Source organism: Amblyraja radiata, chromosome 4, assembly GCF_010909765.2.
Source record: "Amblyraja radiata isolate CabotCenter1 chromosome 4, sAmbRad1.1.pri, whole genome shotgun sequence".
Lineage (NCBI taxonomy): Eukaryota > Metazoa > Chordata > Chondrichthyes > Rajiformes > Rajidae > Amblyraja > Amblyraja radiata.
The window spans coordinates 29654991-29681589 of record NC_045959.1 but is presented as its reverse complement, the minus strand read 5'-3'; the positions used below and the strand labels follow the sequence as shown (position 1 = coordinate 29681589).

The following is a 26599-nucleotide window of genomic DNA, read 5'->3' as shown; positions in this document are numbered from 1 at the left end:
GACTTATCAGGGATCAGTTTGAAGAAAATTCCCGAAAAGAAATGTCATCTGTCCATTTCCCTCCACAGAGTTTCTCCATTGCTTAGTTTTTTTGTTCAACATTCTTTGAGAATTCTGTGAGAGCAGAAGTTTGGAAATATCAAAAGCCAATTCCTTTGATACTTGAATTTATAACATGTAGACAGAAGGAACTGCAGATGCTGGTTTACATGCTGGCGGTCAGTCTGAACAAGCGTCCCGACTCAAAACCTCGCCTCTATTTCGAACATTTCGACCTAAAATGTTCTCTGGTGAAGTTGCCTGACCTGCTGAGTTACTCCCGTATTTTGTTTGTTTAAAAATGGCCTTTAATAAAATCTGACAATGGACTTTAACCACATGTGATTTTTTTTTCTATTACAAATCTCAAATTGTGGAGTACAGAGGCAAATAAATAAATGATGGGTCTGTCCAAAATATTATAGAGAGCACTGTACATTGGGATCATTACAATTTTAAATTTGACTTTACACTAGGTTTTTAAAGATGAACATTTTAGGAGTTAAGGGTCTGTCCTACTAAGGCGATATTTTTTTTTCGGCGACTGCCAGCGACTGTCATAGTCGTTGCCAGTCACTGAAAAACCGGCGACTGGAACCCCCTACGACAATGTCTACGACAAGCTGCAACAACCTACCACCGAGTCGATGTCAAGCTGTGGCAAGCTACCAACAACCGGTGACCCATTAGGAAGTCCACCCACGACCACACCTATGACAACCTACGTCAGCTATGCCAACTGAAGACAACTTAAGACAATTCAGTCGCTGGTACCTGTCGCCGGTTGACGTAGATGGAATTCACCAAAGTCAGCACCAGCGACCTGACGACAACCTACGTCATCCTGGCGACAACCTATGACAGCACCTATGTCAGGAGAAGACAAGCTACGCACATTGGCGTCAAGCCCACTGTCGCCGAAAAAGTTAGAACATTTCAAAATCCAGAGGCGACCAGAAAAACGATACGACTCTTTGGGCGACTGAGGAGACTACTCACGACCACACAGGCGACACAATGTGGCAACAGCCTAGTCGCCTAAAAAAATCGCCTAAGTGGGACTGGCCCTTTAGACTTCTGCACTTAAGATCTGTGTTAGCAACAAATGATGAATCTTCTTACATTGTGCTTGAGTGGGTTGACTTTTTTGTACATGTGTAATGCTTGCACAAGGCAAATAAAAGATGGATATAATATTTGTCCTTTTCAGAGTTTGAATGCTTTTAACATGATTTTTTTTTAATGATTATACTAGGAACTTTATGAACACATGAACAGCTCTTTAGGAGGGAATGCCTTAGAGGGATCCCAGGCTTATTTAAGTAAGTAAACATCGATCACATCACACATTTTTTTGGTTACCCCCAAAACACACTCAAAGGGAGGAAAAACAGGTTTGCTCTAAATTGTCACAGGAATGTTGATGATTCAGATTTTATGTTGTAGTTAGTTAAGTCTGCATTCACTGTTCAACAACTCTGCCCAATCTTCATGTCATCCACTAACTTTCTGATCTTGCCTTCCACATCCAAATCATTCAAATATACACTTTGATCTGCTATAAAATGAGTTCCATTCCAAACAAATCTTGTGTTATTAAAAAAATGTAATTGGGATAAAGGAGATTGGGAACCAGGAACTTTTGCATTGACAACATTATGTTTCCTGTAAGATTTTGAAAAATGAAGGGTTTTTTAATGGAGTATTGTTGCATGTGTCAATAGAAGTGATTGTCAACTATATTTAAGAGGGAGTTAGATGGTACAGGATACTGAGTTGGATGATCAGCCATGATCATATTGAATGGCGGTGCAGGCTCGAAGGGCCGAATGGCCTACTCCTGCACCTATTTTCTATGTTTCTATGTTCTAACTGTTAATGGCCTATGGTGAAACTAGCTGCCTGTGTACAGTCTACCTTTGTTATTACCCACCTCTTTATAACGGATTTCGGTTGTAACAGATGGAGCGATCCCACAGTAATCAGACACTACTGTCATAGTCAAAGAGTGATACAGCGTGAAAACAGGCCCTTCGGCCCAACTTGCCTACACCGTCCAACATGTCCCAGCTACACCTCCCCTTGTTTGGTCCATATCCCTCCAAACCTGTCCTATCCATGTACTTGTCTAACTGTTTCTTAAATGATGGGATAGTCTCAGCCTTTACTACCTCCTCTGGCAGCTTGTTGCATACATCCACTACCCTTTGTGTGAAAAAGATACCCCTTGGATTCCTATTAAATCTTTTCTCCGCCTTAAACCTATGTCCTCTGGTCCTCGATTCCCCTACTCTGGGCAAGAGACTCTGTGCATCTACCCGATCTATGCGTTTCACGATTTTATACACCTCTATAAGATCACCCCTCATCCTCCTGCACTCCAAGGAATAAAGTCCCAACCTACTCAACCTCTCCCAAGAACTCAGAACTTCTAGTCCTGCAACATCCTTGTAAGAACATAGGCTGCTAGTAGCACTGTGTTGACAGCATCCTTGCAGGCCAGAAGCGTCGCGCATGCAAGGTAATTGGAAACATCGTATAATTGGTGGATGGTGACTCAAGACTTGCGCGGGACCCAGTCTTAAAGGCTACAGCCATCTTTTGTAAATCACAATTATGTTTAAAGTTCAAAGTTAACTAGTAAACTACTATTAGCTTACTTACTCCATTGTGGTTATTGTTCCTGGCAATACATAACACGTGGGAGGCCATTGAAATTGACACGCAATTGCTTTGATCAACACGTGCAATAAAACTATTAAACAATGTCACAAACAGCCTTAGTATTTTTAGCTTGCAGTTACAAAAATATAATTTTAGCTATTAAAAATAACTTGGTTGTTGTTCTTTCACCCTGAACTCGGGCGAACAGTTGGTTGTGGGAATGTCACTGAGAGCGGGACCACACCGCCACTCCACCACACCGCCACTCCAAATCCCTAGATCTCCCATTTTTTTTCTTAATCTCTGAATGCAGGAATCAGTGGCAGCAGTTATTACCGTTCCCCAGCTGCTCTGGACAAGGTGGTGCCCGGCCTCCTTGGGCCGCTACGCTCTGTGTGCTGAGAGAGGGCCGCCTTGTTCCCTCGCCCCCACCCAACCCCCACCTCAATGGGGAGGTTACATTTTCTTCAGGACTGTCTCTTCCTCCAGATGCAAATGAAAGTTGATCTTTACGATGACATTGCATTGGTCACTCTGGCAATATGATCAAGGATAGCGTTTCTCACAGATACCTGGAATGTGCTGCCAAGGGAGAAGGTAGCATCAGATAAGATAGCAACGCTTGAGTAGCATTAATCCAGGCACATGAGCAGGCAAAGAATGGAGGGATATAAACAATGTGCAGACAGATAGAATGAGTTTAAATTGGCATCATAGTCTTCAGAGACATTGACCTGAAGAGCATGCTCCTGTGGTATGTGGTCTGTTAAATGTATTTATGTTATTTCTGAAATAAGACACAGTACTCAATATGTGGTTTCACCAATGTTCCATTTAACTGACTCACAATTCCCCTCTTATTGTATTCAAATCCTCAACGATAACTTTCATAATGATTTGCTTTACCTACATAATTACTATTTGTAAATCATACTCCAGGAAACCTAGATACCTCTACTTCTAAGATCCCTTAATTCTCTATTTGTTTGCCATTTTGAATTTTTCCATCAAAATGTAGAATAAACCATGTCGACTTTTCCTAATTGCTTTGAATTTTTTAAGTGTGTAGTAGTAATGCCTTCAATACATTTTTAACACTTTCTGAATGACAGATGAGGAGCTAATTTGGCTGGCAGTGATGGAGGGAAGCCAAGAATTTTGTTTTGACGGCGAGTTATGATTTGGGATGTACTGCTGAGCGAGCGCTGAAACCATATTCAATAAAACTTTGAAAATGAAGGGGATGGAGTTGGTGGGACAATGGGAAGGATGGAGAGTGGGATTAATTTCATTGTTATTTGAAAGAATGGGCATAGGCTTAATTATACATATTTCTGTTTCTTAGATGATTCATTCTCTGGTTCCTTAACATGTCTAATGGAAAGAATAGACGATCTAATTATTGTTAATTGTAATGATATTATTTTTCAGTTAGGATTATTTATTGACATTACAATTTAATATAAATTATCTCTCTTTTTAGGTCTGTCGCCTCGTGACCTGGTTCTCCATTTCAGACATAAGGTATATTAACCAAATTGGTCTTGGATATTTGTTGGGCCTTGATATAAAATAATGTGAGTTTAATATTAGCCAGCTGATTTAGATAGCCTCTCAATTTCTTCTGTGCACAGTCAGCATTTCAAGCACAACATCAGATTATCAATTTAATTTAAAAATATTCATACTAATATTTAAATTGAATAATAGATTTTTTTTCTTGTCAGCATGCTTTTTCCCTATTTCCGTGTCCCACCATTACCCTTCACTTCTCTGTTCCAAGTTTCCCTGACATCTGTGTTACTTTGAGTCTGAGTTTAATAATCGGATGCCTGGCTCCAGAATTTCCGCACTATGCCGTTTGCTAGCTTCTGCTCTTCTCCAAAACTTCCTCAAAGCCTATATTCCTGCCCTATCTCTGATCATCTCTAACTTAAGGGTCTGTCCCACTGCGGCGACCTAATTGGTGAGTTTAGGAGAGTTTGATGAGAGTTAAATGTCGTGTTGAAGACCTCCTTCGACTATGTAGAAGACCTCCTTCGACTCTGTTGAAGACTAGCTTCGACTAGCTTCGGGAAAATTGGACACCGAATAGTGGAGAGTGAAGACAACCTCCTTCGACCTCCCTTCAATCCCCCTTGACTATATCTACGACTACCTTCGACTACCCTTGATTACCTACGAATAACATGCCGACCTACTACAACCTACTTCGACTAAACCTACGAGTAAAAAAAGATTCCATTTTTTTCCATGGCGACCTTTTTTCACTCGCAGGCATTTTTCAACATGTTGAAAAATACACCGCAACCTATCTGAGGCCTCGAGTACACGGGGACTACTCAAGAGCATGAAGGGGAGTTACAAAGACCTCCTAGGACTTTGTGTCGACCATGCTGCGAGTATGAGTCGAGGGCGTATGAGTCGAGGGCAAACTCGCCAGAACTCGCTGATTAGGTCGCCGCGCTGGGACAGCCTCTTAAGTCTTTCTCTATGCTTGGTTTATAAAATGCCATGTTTTTTTTTGTTGCAATAAAGATGCATTATAATTAAATGATTTTACCAATAACGGTATTATTGAACGGTATTAATAAAGATTAAACCCTAAATGAATAAAGTTATTAAAAGTTATTTTTAGTTTTTTTTTTAAATTCCGATGTTTGATGCCCCCCGGCCCCCCTGAAAAACGCATGTCCCGATGGTTACTAGTGAAATTTCAAGTCGGCATATTTATTTAGTGGAGGATCTATCTGAAATGAAAATATTTTTAAACAGTGGGTATTAATAATTAAAATATGTATCGTCCTTAAAAAAAATTCCTCTATTCTCGATAAAATTATAAATCTTACCGTTTTTTTCAAAAATTCCTTGTCCCGATGATTGGAGTCATTTACCGTCACGCACTTTGTTCAGCAATCCCATATGGCTATAAATAGAAAAGACACGAACTTCCGACATCAAAAGACCGCGGAATTCAAGTCCCCTACATTGTGAATTTCTCATGATTCGCGGGATAAAAAGTGTGTGAAAACTCAGTTTTCTGCTGCATAACAGGTACCTTTATTCAGCGCCATTCCCAAATGGTGCTGAACTCTTAGAATTTATTTTAAAATCTTTCGTTTTTGATTTGTAGTGGGGAACAAATCATGCCATGTGCCATTTGTCCAAACGATATGGCCAGGTATGGCCTTCCAGGGAGGCCATCCTGGGCTAAAGGCTTGGGCTACCATTCCCGTCACGGTCACATCCGCAACTTAACCCCCGATCTCCATCCAGCTCCAGCTCCAGCCGGACACAAAACCATCGCATCTTCCCGTGACCTGATGTCCCTCTCCACGCCCGGCCCCCTTCAGACCTTGTTCTCCCCCCCCCCCCCCCCCCCCCCCCCCCCCCACCGGGGAGCAAGGGCTGAAGAGGGCCGGGCGTGGAGAGGGTCATTGGGTCACGGGAAGATGCGATGGCTGCAACGGGGCTTTGTGTCCGGTTGGAGCTGGAGCAGCTGAAGCTGGTTGCAAAGGCCTGTTGCAGCCGTCGCCTCTTCCCGTGACCCGATGTCCCTATTCACACCAGGCCCTCTTCAGCCCTTGTTCCCCCCCCCCCACCGGGGGACAAGGGCTGAAGAAGGCCGGGCGTGGAGAGGGACATCGGGTCACGGGAAGAGGCGACCGCTGCGATGACTTTGCATCTGGCTGGAGCTGTTGGAGATAGAGGATAAGTGACCCTAGCCCTAACCCGATCCCTAACCCTAGCCCTAACCTTAGCCCCAGCCCTAGCCTGAACCCTAGCCCTAAAGATAGTTTTAGTCATCTCCATCACGTGTCGCTCCCAAACTTGATCATTTCCACCATACTGAGTCATATCCGTCACACGAATATTTTATGCTCATAATGTGTAAAATAATACACCACTGACCATAATTATCAATTGTAGTTGATAAATGAACAGTATGCTTTTGCCTATTCATCTGAAGTTAATATTGTTTTAGAGGAAGTTGAAGAAAAGTTATGTGAAGGTTACCATTCATGTTGCAAATCACCACTTTTTTCGGCGGTAAACTGTTACGAAGGTTTAAAATCAATGTGTTTGACTGAAAAGGTTTTTTTGGGGGTTTTATTTGAGGAAGATACTCTATAATTTGAATGACTGCGACAAAAATTTGATTTTATATTCTTAAATCAGTTATTTTGCAGTGTTCATCATAAAAATATGACGGATATGACTGAATGCAATGGGCAACCTGGAAAAAGAAGAGGAAAAAATAAATTAAATTCTCTAAATGATTGCGCCAAACATATTTTTTCCCATTGTAAAGATGTTCATCTATGTGAAACGACATTCAAAGTTGCAAATATTTAAGTTTTATTTTCGGGTTTCCAGAAACTTAAAAGTAGACACTTACTGAAGAATCACCCTTAAGAGCCTGTCCCACTTTGGCGACTTTTTAGGCGAGTGCAGGAGACTTTGCGCTCGCCACATGGTCGCCACATGTTCGCTGGTGGTCTCTGGTGAGTCTCCTTCATGGTCGCGTGGAGTTCCCGCATTCTGGGAACTAGTCGCAGCCTCAGTATGGTCGCAGCAAATTTTTCAACATGTTGAAACATTTTCTGTGAGCAAAAATTGATCGCCATGGAGAAAATCCATAGTTTTGTAGTTGTAGGTGCAGTGGTAATGGGGTCGCCATGTCATTGTAGGTAGTCGAGGTAGCCGTAGGTAGTTTTCGGTAGTTTTCATTGGCTCATTGGGGGGGAAAAAACGTAAGCACGAGTTTTCAGAACCAAGGAAAACCAACTGGTAATGTTAAATGCCCCCTAAACTTCACAGCTGTGTATCTCTGGCTTAGTAAAAGTTGTCTGGCTTCTTAAAAGCATCTCCACTCCTTCACACAAACATCCACCACAGCATTCTTCACTGTGGTGGAAGGCACAAAGTCAGTCCTCCTCCATTGTTCCCGTGGTCGGGGCCATAAACCTCCGCAGTCGCTGCTGCGGGCGGCCAGATGTACAGGCCCTCTCGTCGGGACGCTGCTTTTCTTTTTGTCCGCTCTGTTACATCATTATTTTTATTTTATCATAGTGTTTCTTTTTGTGAAAGCTGTTCTCAAACTTCACCTCTGGCAAAGCAATTCTCCTTTCTTTACAATGCTCTGAAAACCGATCTGGTTTAGGATCATGTCTCCTTAAAATGGCGGTCATTTTCAAATTACATTTCCAGGAAGGTTGTTGGAATGTTTTACAGTAATAAATGTACTATATAAATGTAATTTTTGTCCTCAATCATACAATTTCTCATACAAATGCTAATTTTAGGCTTTTTTTGCAGACAATAATTCTCTTCAAATTGATTCTTTTAGAGAAAAAAGTAAGTAATCTTGGCAAGTGTAAGTAGTTAATCCTCATCAAATTTTCTCTTGCATTCAGAACATTTGTACAACTAAGAGTGTTAATATGTTTGAAAAACAGAAGACTGCAGTCACTGGAAATCAGAAATAAAACAGGAAATACAGGAATCATTCATCAGGTTAAGCAGCACATGTGAATAGCGAAATATAATCTGGATAGAGTTAACACTTTGGGTTGTAGGCCATTCAACAGACTGTGGGAATGTGACAAAACAGACTAGTTTTAAGTAGCCAAAAGGGTGGGGAAGTGATGAATATGATAAAGGGAATATCTCTATTCTGAGCCAGAGGTCCTAGCTCCATTCTCAGTATTACTTCAGACTTCCACCAACTGCAGTTTTGTTGCTTTTAGATTGTAGTTTGGTTTAGGATTACAAGTAGACCATTTTACCTTAACATTTACTCCACCTGAAATTTGCTGAGATGGGAGTCAATGGTTTTCAATTTATGACATTGCTGGAAACCTTTAGTAATTGTATGTTTTTTTATAATATTTATTATCTGTTTTTGAGTGTGATAGTAACAGCAACTTACTTTGCAGGTTCTATTTTATTTATCACCAGTGAACCGTCTAGTTGGAACCCTGATGACTGTACTATCGCTATTTCCAGGTAGGTATCTATATTTTATCAATAAATTAGTTAAACACATTTGGCTGAAAAATGCTTTAGATTTCTAAATGTGTTTAAGTAACTACATTAAGTATTTTTTCAAATTACAGTACTTGGGAAATATAGCAGCCAATTTCCACGCATAAAATGCCACAAGCAATATGTAGAGTAAGTTTTAAGTGATATTGGTTGATAAAATGGGAGAGTTCCTCAAGCTTGTATCCTAACATGGAATCATTTCAATGTACCTAAGGTAGAAGGAATCTTGGTCCAATGTCATCTAAAACCATATCACTGTTGTAACACTCCTTAAACAGCATTAAAGTGTCAACCCTGATTGTATGGTCAAATCTCTGCATTAGTTTATGATTTACTGCCCCTGTGGCAAGATTGCTGCCGTTGAATTTAAATACATGAGAAAAATTGTTAAATTTCCATGGAGAAGGAGTTCGCTTAACATGGATTATCTTACATGTACAAAACCTACTCCTGAATCTCTATGATCAGGATACATAGAAACATAGAAATAGGTGCAGGAGGAGGCCATTCGGCCCTTCGAGCCCGCACCGCCATTCATTGTGATCATAGCTGATCATCCACAATCAGTAACCCTTGTCTGCCTTCTGCACATACCCCTTGATTCCGTTAGCCCCAAAAGTTCTATCTAACTCTATTTTAAATTCCTCCAGTGAATTGGCCTCCACTGCCTTCTGTGGCAGAGAATTCCACAAATTCACAACTCTCTGGGTGAAAAAGTTTGTTCTCATCTCAGTTTTAAATGGCCTCCCCTTTTTTCATAGACTGTGGCCCCTGGTTCTGGATTCCCCCAACATTGGGAACATTTTTCTTGCATTTAGCTTGTCCAGCCCATTTATAATTTTATATGTTTCTCTAAGAACCCTCTCATCCTTCTCAATTCCAGTGAATACAAGTCCAGTCTTTCCAATCTTTCCTCATATGACAATCCCGCCATCCCAGGGATTAACCTCATAAACCTACGCTGCACTCCCTCAATAGCAAGAATGTCCTTCCTCGAATTATGAGACCAAAACTGCACACAATATTCCAGTTGCGGTCTCACCAGGGCCCTGTACAACTGTAGAAGAACCTCTTTATACCTATACTCAAATCCTCTTGTTATCCAACGTGCCATTAGCTTTCTTCACTGCCTGCTGCATCTGCATGTTTACTTTCAGTGACTGGTGTATATGGACACCCAGATCTCGTTGCACATCCCTTTTCCTAATCTGACACCATTGAGATAATAATCTGCCTCCTAGTTCTTGCCGCCAAAATGGATAACCTCACATTTATATACATTATATTCTGCATCTGCCATGCACCTGCCCACTCACTCAACTTGCAACCTCCTAGCATCCTCTTTGCAGTTCACACTCACACCCAGCTATGTGTCATCTGCAAATTTGCTAGTGTTACTTTTGGAACTACTGATTTTGTTTATTTTTTTTAAGTGAATTTTGCAGCGTATGGTTTCATTAACATCAAATTCTTAAGAAGCATTGAATAGAGTTGTTCTTCCCCCATCTTTGAGTTACTGGCTTATTCTTTGTATGTAGAGGTTGGACTGATTAATTTGCAATCTTGATTTTTTTTTAATGATTTATTTAGGAATGGTAGAACATGGTTTAGCAGATGCGTCACAATACAAACCACGTAAAAGCACTTCAGAAGATATCGTTTTCCAGGAGCATGGTTTGAATGCTGAAGAATATGTTTCCATTTCTGTGTCAGACGTTTCAAATATTACTCCAGAATTCAGTGTAGACACAAAATATCCAGCAGGAGATCATCAGAAAAATGTTACAGCAAAGCTGGTAAGCTTTGCAGATGCAGCGAGGTCCGAGCAAGTAGAAGATAGATTACGACTTCCACCACACACTTCACCCAATTCATCTGAAAGTGATTGGGAAACTTTGGACACCAGCATTCTTGATGCAGATAATGGGACAAAGGAAGAGACAATGAATGAAAAGAATAATCAAAAAGAAGTGTTTATCTCAGATTCTTTGGTTTCTCAATCTTTACCAATCACTGTGCAACCACAAGCAAATACAATTGAGACTGTGATAGTTCCAGGTTTAATTTCAGGTTTAGAGGAAGACCAGTATGGAATGCCCTTAGCTATCTTTACAAAGGTAACTTTGAAAAATGTTCAATTTTGATTTAAATTGTCAAGCAAGGCTTATCCTAATCTTTATATTAGGCAGCATTATCGTGTAGACGGATGCCTTTTGCCTGAAAAAATATGGTGGATTGTTTTCATAAATCTAAATTCTAGAAATGTAATTTATAGCTAATGTGTCTTAATCCATTATGCACATTTTGCCAAGATATTGTAAAATATCAAATAGTGGTCAATGGTGATTTACCAGGTTATTATCAACAATAAGGGATTTTAGTTAGAAGATAGTGGAACAATCAAGAATGGGTTCCGAGGAGGCTAAGAGGTAAATTTATGGAGCATTTGGATAGGCTGGGTGAGTGGGCAAATGTTTGGCAGATGCAGTATAATGTGGATAAATTTGAGGTTATCCATTTTGGTGGCAAAAACAGGAAAGCAGACTATTATCTAAATGGTGGCCGATTAGGAAAAGGGGAGATGCAGCGAGACCTGGGTGTCATGGTACACCAGTCATTGAAAGTATGCATGCAGGTGCAGCAGGCAGTGAAGAAAGTGAATGGTATGTTAGCTTTCATAGCAAAAGGATTTGAGTATAGGAGCAGGGAGGTTCTACTGCAGTTGTACAGGGTCTTGGTGAGACCACACCTGGAGTATTGCGTACAGTTTTGGTCTCCAAATCTGAGGAAGGACATTATTGCCATAGAGGGAGTGCAGAGAAGGTTCACCAGACTGATTCCTGGAATGTCAGGACTGTCTTATGAAGAAAGACTGGATAGACTTGGTTTATACTCTCTAGAATTTAGGAGATTGAGAGGGGATCTTATAGAAACTTACAAAATTCTTAAGGGGTTGGACAGGCTAGATGCAGGAAGGTTGTTCCCGATGTTGGGGAAGTCCAGGACAAGGGGTCACAGCTTAAGGTTCAGGGGGAAATCCTTTAAAACCGAGATGAGAAAAACTTTTTTCACACAGAGAGTGGTGAATCTCTGGAACTCCCTGCCACAGAGGGTAGTCGAGGCCAGTTCATTGGCTATATTTAAGAGGGAGTTAGATGTGGCCCTTGTGGCTAAGGGGATCAGAGGGTATGGAGAGAAGGCAGGTACAGGATACTGAGTTGGATGATCAGCCATGATCATATTGAATGGCGGTGCAGGCTCGAAGGGCCGAATGGCCTACTCCTGCACCTAATTTCTATGTTTCTATGTTTCTATTTCAAAATGATGAGGACTTCCAAAATCTTTTCAGGTAAGGTATTTTGGATCTAACTAACTCAAATGCTAAAATACATCAAATTTCTCCAGTGGTTTTGTCAAGGGGCAAATGGACTTGAGATGCAATGATGCTAATATAACTTTATTGTAAATGCAGTTGTTGCCAAATATACTAGAAGTGACTTGTCTGGCGTGTGAAAAGAAAATGACAAAACACACACAAGGAAGGGCACAAGTTGCTGTTAGCTTAGATAATTGGCCTTTTCATGACAAACCAAAAAGGTGGCGAGAACAATGACTGTCATAGAGTGATACAGTGTGAAAACAGGCTCCTCGGCCCAACTTGGCCACACCGGCCAGCATGTCCCACCTACACTAGTCCCACCTGCCCGCATTTGGTCCATATCCCACCAAACCTGTCCTATCCATGTACCTATCTAACTGTTTCTTAAATGTTGAGCTAGTCCCTGCCTCAACTACCTCCTCTGGCAGCTTGTTCTTTACATCCACCACCCTTTGTGTGAAAAAGCTACCCCTCAGATTCCAATTAAATGTTTTCCCCTTCACCATAAACCTATGTCCCCTGGTCCTCGATTCAACTACTCTGGGCAAGAGACTCTGTGCATCTACCCGATTTATTCCTCTCATGATCTTATACACCTCTATGAGATCACCCCTCACCTCCAGCGCTCCAAGGAATAGAGTCCCAGCCTACTCAACCTCTCCCCAGACCCTCTAGTCCTGGCAACAGTCTGCCACAGAGACTATTTTCATAGTTTATATTGTTTAAGTGTAAAGCTAATCCAGTACACAAATTGTTTGAAACTGCAGTTTAAAATTACATCATGTAGCCACTACATTTTTAGAAATTGGGTGTTCATATAATTTTGACCAATCTTATAATTTTAAATGTTAACTGCAGATGCTGGAAAAATCGAAGGTAGACAAAAATTCTGGAGAAACTCAGCTGGTGAAGCAGCATCTATGGAGCGAAGTTATAGGCGACGATTTGGGTCGAGACCCTTCTTCCAACGGATATGGGGGGGGGGGGGGCAGAAAAAAGAAAGGAAGTGGCGGAGACAGTAGGCTGTGGGAGAGCTGGGAAGAGGAGGGGAAGGAGGGAGAAAGCAAGGACTACCTGAAATTGGAGAAGTCAATGTTCATACTGCTGGGGTGTAAACTACCCAAGCGAAATATGAGGTGCTGCTCCTCCAATTTACAGTGGCACTCACTCTGGCCATGGAGGAGGCCCAGGACCGAAAGGTCGGATTCGGAATAGGAGGGGGAGTTGAAGTGCTGAGCCACTGGGAATTCCCTCCGTAACTCCTTGGTCAATTCGTCCCTTCCCACCCAAACCACCCCCTCCCCTGGTACTTTCCCTTGCAACCGCAGGAAGCTACACTTGTCGCTTTACCTCCCCCCTTGACTCCATCCAAGGACTCAAGCAGTCTTTCCAGGCGAGGCAGAGGTTCACCTGCACTTCCTCCAACCTCATCTATTGCATCCACTGTTCCAGGTGTCAACTGCTCTACTTCGCCCAACACCTCCGCTCAGTTTGCACTAACCAACCTGATCTCCGGCTCACCCGCTGAGTTTCTCCAGCATTTTTGTCTACCTTATAATTTTAAATGGCAATTTTCATGCTAGTTTTATTTTCTTGATTGTTTTGAGATTGCAGTAAAATAAAATTAATGTAACTAAATTACATACTGTTAGTTAAATTAATTTGCCGTTGGACAAAACTGTAGTCTTTTCAGAATATCATGTCAGGGTGGGGAGTATTCAAAAGAGAGTTAGATAGAGCTCTTAGGGCTAGTGGAATCAAGGGGTATGGGGATTAAGGCAGGAACGGGGTACTGATTGTGGATGATCAGCCATGATCACATTGAATGGCGGTGCTGGCTCGAAGGGCCGATCTATTGTCTATGTATTTATGTATCTGAAATTACAGATTGCTAGTTTATAGATCTCTGCAATTGGAAAAACTAGTTTTTATGTTTTCCATTGCATTATTGCCTACATTTGAAAATTAGTGACACTAATCCTTTTTTGCAGGGTTATCTTTGTTTACCATACATGGCTTTGCAGCAGCATCACCTTCTCTCTGATGTCACTGTGCGTGGGTTTGTTGCAGGGGCAACAAATATCCTTTTTCGGCAGCAAAAACATCTGAGTGATGCAGTGATTGACGTAAGTGCAATGCTCTAAAATCTAATTTAGTTTATGGCTTTAAATACAATGTATTAACCTTTTTGAAAGCATGATAGAATGGCTAGCAGTGTAATTAAACCATTAAACATCTCTGATCTATTAAAATGTATTGTAGGTTATATAAAATGATTACGAGACATTAGATTGCCATTGGATTGCCAGCCAACAAAACCCTACAACTTCTGTATTTTGACCTGAAATCAATCCGTTATATTTCCCACTGGGTTCAATTGTGTTTTGCTACTTATATCATACAATATAAAGACATGTACTATTTATGGATTTGGTAAATTAAGAATGAAGGGCTATACAGATTAACTTGACAGTTCTGTTGGTTATTTGGCAGAGACTCGTGGGCCTGTAGAGGTTGAGCAGGCTAGGACTCTATTTCGGTGGAAGAGAATGAGAGGTGATCATATAGAGATGTACAAAATCAGGAAAGGTAAATGGACAGAGACTCTTGCCCAGAGGAGAGGAATCAAGAGGAGGGGGGGGAAAGATTTAACAGGAACCTGTGGGATAACTTTTTAAACAAAGGATGGTGGGTATATGGAACAAGCTGCCGGAGGAGACGGGTGCTATCGCAATGCTTAAGAAACATTTAGACAGGTCATGGATAGGATAAGTTTAGCAGTACACGGCCCAAATGCAGGCAGGTGGGACTAGTGTAGATGGGACATGTTGGTCGGCGAAGGAAAGTTGAGCCGAAGGGCCTGTTTCCACGTGGTATGACCCAAAAAGGGTGACACAGTGATGCAGCTGGTAGCCATTGCCTCGCAGCACAGAGACACAGGTTAGATCCTGACTTTGGGTGCTGTCTGTGTGGAGTTTGCACATTCTAACTGTGGCCACGTGGGATTCCTCCGGGTGTTCCAGTTTCCTTCCACATCCCAAAGACGTGGGTTTGTTGTATTAATTGGCTGCTGTAAATTCCCTTAGTGTGCAAGGAGTGGATAAGAAAATGTGATAACATACTACTAGTGTGAACAGGTGATCGAGGATCAGTGTGGACTTGATGGGCCCATGGACCCGTTATCATGTTGTATCTCTAAACTAAACTAAACCCACAAATTATGTGGAACTTCTCCATGACTATTTAACAAAATACCTTGAAATATTGTTAAAGATGATTTGAAGTTGAGGAAAGAGCAACCTCTCCTCACATGCATGAGGCTTTTGCCAAATCTGAAGGTAAATAAACATTTCTTAAAGATAAGAGGAATCCAAAGCTCTTTTAACTTGTATATTTTTACAGATTGAAGAAGCTGGCATACAAACACATGATCCAGAACTACGCAAACTATTAAACCTCACTACCGCAGACTTGCGTTTTGCAGACTTTTTGGTGAAGCATGTAACTGAAAATAGAGACGATGTGTTTCTTGATGGGACAGGTTGGGAAGGAGGAGATGAGTGGATCAGGGCCCAGTTTTCACTCTATATTCATTCCCTTCTTGCCACAACATTGCAGCCAGGTGAGAATAACATTTTGAATATATTTTAAGTTTTTTAAATAATACAGTAATATCAAAATAGAATGGATCTCAAAATATCTTTCAGGCATGTGTATTAAAAAACATGCTCTGAGCCATGCCATGGCAAACCTTTCATTTTCTTGCTTTGATTTTTATGCCAATGTTGTCTTGTTTGAATTTAGTTGACCTGAAAACTTGGAACAGGTTTTAACAACGTTTCTTAAAGTTGAAGGGGTTTGGAATGGGGGAATGGAGCAGGACATGATGTGGGCAAGGAAGTATTTCCTCCGAGTGAAAAATAAATTCTGTGGCTTGTTCATCGAGATTCCAAATAAACTCCCACTAAATTTTTTTTTACCTTGTTTCACTATTATATTGCTTTTATTGGTATGTAAAGAGGCTTTTAAATGGGCACATAGATACGCAGGGAATGGAGGGATATGGACATGCAGGCTGAGGAGATTAATGTGGCACTGTTAATCTACTTTGGCACAGACATTGTGGGCTGAAGGACCTGTCCCTATGCTGTACTGTTCTGTAATTCCTATATCGAATGCACAAGATCTGTTCACATCGGCATTGTGAGATATTTCTAAATAAGAGCATTTCCGGAAGCTTTCTATGTGACACCCCCCCCCCCCCCCCCCCCCCCTCCCCCTTCCCCAAGGCAGCATTTCTCAAGAAGGAAGATATGTCCAAGGTTGAAATCATGATGTAGAGAAAGATCTTGACTCAATAGTACACCTATGTAATGTGTAGAATTGCCAGCATACTAAATGGCTGCAGTACACCACAGTTAATTGAATGTACTATGTCATCTGGGAAATCCATGCTAACTGCAAAAAGTGTTGTCAGTTATAGTTAATTGTAATTGTAATAAATTTATTAGCCAAGTATGTAAACATACAAGGAATTTGATTTGTCAACAATCATACAAAAAAAGCAACAAGATATATAACCACATTAAAAAAAAATAAACATAGACTTAGACAGCACCACAGCGGCATGTGAAAATCCCCAGGGCACACAGCATAAGTGGAGACCCACAGCCATCAATTCAACGTCCGGGCCACACATACACGCTCCTTCACCGTGATGTGACCAGAATTGTACGCTGTCACTCTCTCTGCAGTCCCTGTCCGCCTGAACGGTCAGAAAGCCATCCACATTCGCACGAGACTCCGGAATGTCCTAATGGAGCCATGTCCCCGCAAAACACTGAGATGACTGCACTCACGGCGCTCCCTCAGAGTCCTCACCAATGCAGGCAGCACGCCCATCTTGTTTTTGGCGCGGTCGGGGCAATCAAAACTTCCACAGTCGAGGCGATCAAAGCTCCTGCAGTTGGAGATCCCGCAGTCGATCCCTAACAAAGGGACGCCAGATCCACGATATTAAAGCCGCAGTGCAGACGGAGATACGGTGAAAAAGTCACATCTCTGTTGAGGAAAGAGATTAAAAAAAGGTTTCCCCCAACCCCACCCCCACATAATACAAAAACTAAAGGTACACTAAAACATACAAGTAAACACAGACCAAAACAGCAAAAGAAGAATAGGCTGCCATGTACAGTGGCTGCGCTGATGATTACTTAGGCAGCATGGAATACAAGGGCGATTTTATTCGTGTGATTGAAGGTAAATTGCAAATAGCCATATGGGATTGTAAAGTTGAAGATACAGAGAAAAAATAACAGAATGTGTGTGGCAAAATTGATGAAGGATGAAATAAATAAAACCAGAGGGGGGGAGAGAAAGGAAGAAAGGGGCCAAGATATTTTAATGCAGATGCGAATGTGAATTGTTCAAAGGGCAGAGAAGGAGAATTATTTTGTGTTCAAGACAATTTTTTTGAGGAATAGTTTCTGGACTCAGTGGGAATGAGCCTTTGCTGGGACTAGTTCCGGTGATTGAGCTACGAATGTTTGTGCACACACAGAGCATCGGGACTGCATTGCCTAACAGGTAGATGGGGAACTTGTGGCTTTCAAAGAGAAATAGAATCTGATCTTGAAGGGAAATAAATCTCTCTGATGTGGGAAACAGATATGGTAGTGGTGAAAAAGCTACTTTTATAACCACTAAACCAGGTTCGCTTCTTAATAAACAGACACCACACAAACTGTTTGGTAGACCAGTTCAAAACTTTACTTAACATCGGCCGATGGAAGGGAGGGAGAACTCCTGTCAAGTGACCAATACAGACACTTGACTGTCCTCCGTCCACTCCCCTGAACAACAGAATTACATTGCCTTAAATAGGCTTTTTTTGTCCCCTTAGCACATTTCACAGACATTAGTCATGGTCAGAGGTACAGGAAAAGGTTTCCACAGAATGCATCACATCAAAGGCCTTTTGTTTACATGTTACAAAATAACATTGGCCATTTGGTTTACGACATTTTATCTTTCTACTTCCCTGGTTCCTCTCTCGTCCTTCATAAACATTGGCCATTTGGATAATGCCATTTTATCTTCACAGAGATCACCCTAGCTCTTTTGCTGCTTCCTCTCTGTCATTTGGTCCCTCATAAACATTGGCCATTTGGTTTATGGCATCTTACTTCACAGATATGACTAGCTGTTTCTCTCTTCCTTTCTCGCCTCCTCCCCCATAACATTGGCCATTTGGTTTACGGCATCTTACTTCAAAGAGATCTCTCTAGCTTCTCCTCTCTGCTTGTCACTTGGGAAACAATGTTATAGGATTTATTATCTCACACACCCGCAACCTAAGGCAAGCCTAATTTGAGACTAAATATAAGCTGTGAGCTAGCCCAGAAGCCAATTTAATATCTTCTTATATTTTTAACTAAAATTGGGCTTCATCAGTGGGACCTGTCTATATTGCTCTTGCCGTGAACAGTACTGACTGGTCAAGAGTGTTTTATTGTTATATATATATTCCAGATTGCCTTTTCATTGCTATCTTCACTATCAGCTTTGAATTAATGATATGTAATTAATATTCATCTATTTATGCAAGTACAACAGAATAATTGGCTGAACACCATTAACAGTTAAAGCAATATACCTATATGGCTTTTCTTTTTCATCAGATAATGAGAAAATGTTGGCAGACTATGGCCTTCTCTTTGTTACCGCCTGGAAGAATACACACCACTTTAGGGTGTGGCATAGCAACAAACATCCTGCTCTTGCACAAATTAATTCTGGGTGAGCTGGTCTTAATTCATTACTTAATCTATTCAGACACTGGTGAGGATTATGAGTAGATATAACACACTTTGGTTATTCATTTTGTTTCAAGGTTTGTATGTCTAATAATAGTGAGTGAAGTTAAAATTTTGTTTCATCTTATCAGTTTTGCTTACTTAGCATTTGAGTTTGACAGCATTGGGTCTCTGCTCGCTGGAGTTTAGAAGGTTAAGAGGAGACCTCATTGAAATTTACAGAATAATGAAAGGCGTCGAGTCGAGTGTTTTATTGTCATATGTCCCAGATAGAACAATGAAATTCTTACTGTTGCATATGCAAACGTTGTATGACATGACAAACGAGAGAGAGAAGAGAAAAGCTCAGTGTGTAAATATATTCAAAACACAGCCATAATATATATATCTATATTACTAAAAGTCTGATCTTGACAACTTCCTGTTCTGTATATTGATTTTAGAAAAAACGCTGCCACTTACGGCTGTGATTTTTGGCCATCTTACTCGGAGCCCCCCTCCGGACAAGAGGATTTTTCCCATTGATGAAAAATAAAAGAGTTATTAGTGTTTAAATAATGTTGAGATTCTCTCTCCTGTCAATCATGCCATGAGGGCCACGCCCCTTCTGGTGGGAGGCTGAGGGACTACAAAACCCAGAAGTGTGGCCGTGGCTCAGTCTCAATGGAATTTCAAGGAATAGCCGTGAGTCAACTGCCAGCCCACCAGCCGTGAGTGAGTGAGCTGCCAGCACAATAGGCTTGAGTGACTGAGCCGCCAGCCCAAGAATCCATTTGGCCCACAATGTCCATACTAGCCCTCTGGAAACCAGGGTGTGTGTGTGTGTGGGTGTCTCTCTCTCTCTCTCTCTCTCTCTCTCTCTCTCTCTCAAACAGAAGAGTGCAATAATAATAATAATAGTCTATTGTGGTTCAGAGCCTGTAGAAGTGCAAGAGAATCCTCTTTGACATACCGAATCTCCGTAACCTTCTCAGGAAGTAGAGGCGCTGATGTGCTTTCCTTATAATTGCATCAGTGTGCTGGGTCCAGGAAAGATCTTCGAAAATATGCACGCCCAGGAATTTGAAGTTTTTGACACTCTCCACCATCGTCCCATTGATATAAACAGGATTGTGGGTCCTTATCCTTTCTCTTCCAAAGACCACAATCAGTTCCTTGGTTTTACCGATATTGAGAGCCAGGTTCCTGATACCTTCAGGTAGAAGTTACTTGAGGTTGTTGTGCTGGCACCATTTGGTCAATCGGTCGATCTCACTTCTGTACTCTTCATCACAATTTGTAATTCATCCCTCAACGATGGTGTAGTCGGCGAACATGACGATGTTCACACTATGTCTGGCTACACAGTCATGAGTATAGAGTGAGTAGAGCAGGGAGCTCCCGTACTGATTGTTAATGAGGGTGATTCCTGCCAATTCGAACAGTCTGTGGATGAGGAAGTCGAGGATCCAATTGCAGAGGGATGCGCAGAGACACAGTTCCGTGAGCTTGGAGGGGATAATAATAATAATGGATGGGATTTATATAGCGCCTTTCTAATACTCAAGGCGCTTTGAATGGTATGATGATGATGATGGTATTGAACACCAAGCTGTAGTCAATAAAATATAGCCGGAAATGTAAGTGTTTTTATTGTCCAAGTGGTCCAGTGCGGAGTGGCGAGCCAGTGAGATCGCATCCTCTGTTGACCTGTTGTGATGGTAGGCAAACTGTAGTGGGTCGAGGTTCGTGAGGTAGGAGTTGATATGCGCCATAACAAACCTCTCAAAGCACTGTGTGGATGTGGCAGAGTGTGGATGTGGCAGTTGAATGAAGCAGAGTGGATGTGGAAAGGATGTTTCCACTGGTGAGAGATTCTGGGACCAGAGGTCATAACCTCAGAATTAAAGGGTGCCCTTTTAGAAAGGAGATGACGAGGAACTTCTTTGGTCAGAAGGTAGTTAATCTGTGGAACTCATTGCCACAGAGGGCTGTGGAGGCCAAATCAGTGGATATGTATAAGGCAGAGATAGACAAATTCTTGATTAGAACGGGTGTCAAGTGTTATGAGGAGAAGGCAGGAAAATGGGATTAATAGGCTGAGAGAGATCAGCCATGATTAAATGGTGGAATAGACGCAATGGGCTGAATGGCCTAATTCTACTCCTATGACGTGAACTTAAAACCTGCAATAGGCTCTGAAATTAATGAATGTGAATTTAGGTTTTAAATGGTTACATAGATGAGAAGCAGCATTTAATAAATACATTTAATATGAATTATTTGCTGGTGTAGGAGCCAAATACATATTTCCAAGCATTTTATTCAGTTGCAAGTATAAGATAGGCATGCATCAGATGTTAGGTTTGATAAGAAGCTAATTGTAGAGGTGATTGGTTTTAATTTGTTCAATAAGCATTGATATTAATTAATTGTGAGCTAAAAACGTATATTGAATCAAAACAAAATTATCAGCATGTTTTTTCTCTTTACCAGACATCCATTTCAGGGCCAGTACAACGTATCAGATGTCAAACTAAGATTGTCACAGTGAGTAGTATAAGAGTTAGGATTTCTATGTTATTCGAACATTTGCCAATGCTGAATTTATTTCGACTTTAAAGAAATTTTTTTTAATGTGCCAGTTATGAAGAGAGAAAAATTTTCCTAACTTTTTCATCTTCTTACATAAATTAATAAGTCATCAGGCAAAAAAGCAACCATACAGAGATTTTGCTTCACCCAACAACATTCTTGAACTGTTCAAGAAGGAACTGTTCAAGATGTTGTAAAATCGAAGGTAGACAAAATTGCTGGAGAAACTCAGCGGGTGCGGCAGCATCTATGGAGCGAAGGATATAGGCAACGTTTTGGCCCGAAACGTTGCCTATTTCCTTCGCTCCATAGATGCTGCCGCACCCGCTGAGTTTCTCCAGCAATTTTGTCTACTTAACATTCTTGAACTTTTCCCTAATACAGTAGGCTTGTATTAGATATGCATTTCACTGATGATAAAGCTAGACCGGGCAAAATGCTGAAGGGACTCAACGGGTCAGGCAGCATCTGTAGAGGAAATCAGATGGGCAACCCACCATTTGGGTTAGGACACTTCTTCAGACTGATAGTTGAGGAGGGAAAGCTGGAAGAGAGGTGTGGGAATTGGACAAAACCTGGTATGTAGGAGGTGGTTGCAGGGGGAGGGTTGGTTGGAAGATGGGTGGAGTAAGTAACAAAGGCTGGATGTGAAAATGAGACAAAGGATATCAGATAGGGAGAAAAGTTGAGTGAAATGTAAAGCCAGAGAGAGGGATGTAGGTGGAAAAGGACAAGAGGGAGAGGAAAGGGGGGTAAAAGGGGAATGTTAAATCAGATAAATCCCAGAGACGCGATGATTTTTATCCCAGATGATTGAGTTAACCTATGATGGGCTTGTACATGCTGGAGTTTAGAAATATGAGGGGGGACTTCATTGAAACTTATCAAATAGTGAAATTGCCTGGATTGAGTGGATGTGGAGATGATGATTTCACTCGTAGGAGAGTCTAGGACCAGAGGGCACAGCCAATAGACATTAGGTGCAGTAGTAGGCCATTCGGCCCTTCGAGCGAGCACCACCATTCAATGTGATCATGGCTGATCATCCCCAATCAGTACCCTGTTCCTGCCTTCTCCCCATATCCCCTGACTCTACTATCTTTAAGAGCCCTATCTAGCTATCTCTTGAAAGTATCCCGAGAACCGGCTTCCACAGACCCACAACTCTCTGTGAGAAAAAGTGTTTCCTCATCTCCGTTCCAGCTTGCCCCTTATTCTTAAACAATGGCCCCTGGTTCTGGACTCCCCCAACATCAGGAACATGTTTCCTGCCTCTAGCATCTCAAGAAGGGTTTCGGCCCGAAACGTTGCCTATTTCCTTCGCTCCATAGATGCTGCTGCACCCGCTGAGTTTCTCCAGCATTTTTGTGTACCTTAATAATCTTATATGTTTCAATAAGATCTCCTCGCATCCTTCTAAACTCCAGAGTATACAAGCCCAGCCGCTCTGTTCTCTCAGCCATCTCCTGCCATCCCGTGAATTAACCTTGTAAACCTACGCTGCACTCCCTCAATAGCAAGAATGTCCTTCCTCAAATTATGGGACCAAAACTGCACACAATACTCCAGGTGTGGTCTCACTACGGCCCTATACAACTGCAGAAGGAACTCTTTGCTCCAATACTCAACTCCTCTTGTTATAAAGGCCAACATGCCATTTGCTTTCTTCACTGCCTGCTTACTTTCATTGACTGATGAACAAGGACCCCCAGATCCCGTTGTACTTCCCCTTTTCCCAACTTGACAACATTTAGATAGTAATCTGCCTTCCTGTTTTTGCTGCCAAGGTGGATAACCTCACATTTATCCACATTAAACTGCACCTGCCATGCACCTGCCCACTCACCCAACCTGTCCTCACCTGTTACCCTGCATTCTCCTCCTCACAGTTCACACTGCCACCCAGCTTTGTGTCATCTGCAAATTTGCTATTGTTACTATGAATCCCTTCATCTAAATCATTGATGTATATTGTAAATAGCTGCGGTCCCAGCACCGAGCCTTGCGGTACTCCACTAGTCACTGCCTGCCATTCTGAAAGGGACCCGTTTATCCCTACTCTTTGTTTCCTGTCTGCCAACCAATTTTCTATCTATGTTAACACTCTACCCCCAATACCATGCACATTAATTTTACCCACTATTTTCCTATGTGGGACCTTATCAAATGCTTTCTGAAAGTCCAGGTACACTACATCTACTGGCTCGCCCTTGTCCATTTTTCTCGTTACATCCTCAAAAAATTCCAGAAGATTAGTCAAGCATGATTTCCCCTTCATAAATCCATGCTGACTCGGACTGATCCTGTTATTGCTATCCAAATGTGCCGCTATTTCATCTTTTATAATTGACTCCAGCATCTTCCCCACCACCGATGTCAGGCTAACTGGTCTATAATTCCCTGTTTTCTCTCTCCAGCCTTTCATAAAAAGTGGGATAACATTACCTAACCTCCAATCCACAAGAGCTAATCCTGAATCTATGGAACATTGGAAAATTATCACCAATGCGTCCACGATTTCTAGAGCCACTTCTTTAAGTACCCTGGGATGCAGACCATCAGGCCCTGGGGATTTATCAGCCTTCAGTCCCATCAGTCTACTCAACACCATTTCCTGCCTAATGTGGATTTCCTTCAGTTCCTCCGTCACCCCAGATCCTCTGGACACTAGTACATCAGGAAGATTGTTGGTGTCCTCCTCAGACGGATCTAAAGTATGTGTTCAACTCATCTGCCATTTCCTTGTTCCCCATAATACATTCACCTTTTTCACTCTTCAAGGGTCCAACTTTGGTCTTAATTAATTATTTCCTCTTCACATACCTAAAGAAGCTTTTACTATCCTCCTTTATATTATTGGCTAGCTTACCTCAATACCTCCTCTTTTCTCCCCGTATTTCCTTTTTAGTTATCTTCTGTTGCTCTTTAAACATTACCGAATCCTCTTGCTTCCTGCTCATCTTTGCTATGTTGTACTTCTTTTATTTTATTTTTACACTGTCCCTGATGTCCCTTGTCAGCCACGGTCGCCCCTATCTCCTCCTGGAATCTTTCCTCTTTGGAATGAACTGATCCAGCACCTTCTGTATTATTCCCAGAAATACCTGCCATTGTTGTTTCACTGTCATCCCTGATAGGGTATCCTCAGAATAAATGGACGTACCTTTAGAAAGGAGCGTGAGGAATTTCCTTAACCAGAGGGTGGTGAATCTGTGGAATTCATTGCCACAGACTGCATCAGAGGCCAAATCATTGGGTATTTTTAAAGTGGAGATCGACAGGTTCTTCTAAGGGTGTAAAAAAATTGAGGATACTGCTGGTCTGTACCAGCAAGCCCTTTTTCAGCAGCTGCCACACCATCTGGTTGATGCGGCTGTTGTTGCGGCTTACGTTGCAGCCCATGGTCAACTGTGTTTTCTTTAGGCCACTGACAGGACGCGCTTGGTCACCATGGGCTTCCTCCCTTCTCACCAGGTGCTGCTTCTTCCTGCCGCCTGTCAGTTTGTTCACTCTGCAATATGGGATAAATCCCTTGGGATTTATGGAAAGGTAGGGATGAAATTGCTGTAGGAAGGATGTCAGTAAACGGGAATGGGTGCAGAAAGTATTCGCAAGAATGTTTTCAGGACAACACATATCAACAATGGGATAGACTGGGGATTAGGAAAGTAGGGGATATGTATGAATTGGGTAAACTGTTATCATTTCAACAATTAAAATTAAAATTTAAATTGAAGGATAATCAATATTTTAAATATATACAGGTATGTGACTTTATGAAGAAATATATACATAGATTTCAAACTATATTTTTAGACCCTTTAGAAGAAGCAATGAATATTAAGGCTGATTCACAAAAATTAATTTCATACTTTTATAATAATATATTAGATAGAGAATCACCCTCAACAGAAGCACTAAGGGAAGATTGGGAACATGAGCTAATGATAAAGATCTCGAAGGATAGATGGGAAAAGTATTTGATGAATACACATAACTGTTCTATTAATACAAGACATAATTTAATTCAATTCAAATTATTACATAGACTATATTATTCAAAAACGAGGTTGAATAAATTTTATCCAAACGTCTCTCCCAGATGCGATAAATGTTTGTTTCAAAACGCTAATTTAACACATTCATTTGTAGGATGTACAAAGTTGAATAAATTTTGGAGTGATATATTTGATATATTTACAAAGCTCTTCAAGTCAAGAATAGAACCCAAAATGGAATGGATTATATTTGGAATAATAGGAGAAGATACCAATTTAAATAAAGACCAAAATGTTTTTTTTAATTATGGGTTAATAATTGGAAAGAAATTGATACTTAAATTTTGGAAAAATACAACCATACCAACTGTTAAAATGTGGATTAGGAATATGATGGACATAGCACGCCTTGAAGAAATGAGACTCCGACTAATAGATAAATATGACCAATTCTTAAGGAGTTGGTCTCCTTTCATCGACTTTTTGGAATCATGTGATGCAGCGGTACCATAAGGATTGCTGATTTCAGTTCATGACGTGGATAGATCTACATCTCCGAATATAGATTTGAAAAATTCTCTTTTAAGGGGCCTTTTCTTCTATTTCTACTTTCCACCTTTTCTTTTTTATTTTATTTTTTTATTTTTATTTTTTATATCCACACTTCACATTTTTCTACTCTCTACCATCTATTTTCCACTCTTTCCCCTTTCTATTGTTTTCTTTTTCTTGTCTTGCTTACTCATAACATAAAACTAGAGGTTGTACATAGAATGGATTACGGTATGACATAGTTGGCACCTAAAATTAGGTGCCACTGTATTGTTTTGTATTGTATTAACTTCTAATAAAATAAACAAACAAAAAAAAAAAAAAAAAAAAAGAATGTTTTCAGGATTGGAGTGATAGGGAGGGACCAGATAGGATGAGGCTTTATTTTCCTTGGAGTGCAGGAATAGACAAAGTGGTGGATCAGTCTTTTTCCCAGAGTCGGAAGTCTAAAACTAGAGAGTATAGGTATAGAGAGTATAGGTTTAAGGTGAGAGGGAAAAGATTTAAAGGGGACTGTAGGGGCACTTTTC

The 26599-nt window shown here is 41.1% G+C and overlaps 1 protein-coding gene across 1 annotated transcript in view; it reads left to right on the top strand.

Moving 5' to 3' along the window:
• The window catches only part of avl9 (AVL9 cell migration associated), a 90640-nt gene that overhangs the window by 50747 nt on the left and 13294 nt on the right, over nucleotides 1-26599 (top strand). Inside the window, exons 6-14 of the mRNA XM_033019166.1 lie at nucleotides 1295-1361; nucleotides 4187-4227; nucleotides 8023-8061; nucleotides 8643-8712; nucleotides 10342-10868; nucleotides 14122-14256; nucleotides 15533-15752; nucleotides 18811-18928; nucleotides 21421-21474. Coding sequence (XP_032875057.1) covers nucleotides 1295-1361; nucleotides 4187-4227; nucleotides 8023-8061; nucleotides 8643-8712; nucleotides 10342-10868; nucleotides 14122-14256; nucleotides 15533-15752; nucleotides 18811-18928; nucleotides 21421-21474 — 1271 coding nt within the window. The remainder of the gene's footprint in view (nucleotides 1-1294; nucleotides 1362-4186; nucleotides 4228-8022; nucleotides 8062-8642; nucleotides 8713-10341; nucleotides 10869-14121; nucleotides 14257-15532; nucleotides 15753-18810; nucleotides 18929-21420; nucleotides 21475-26599) is intronic.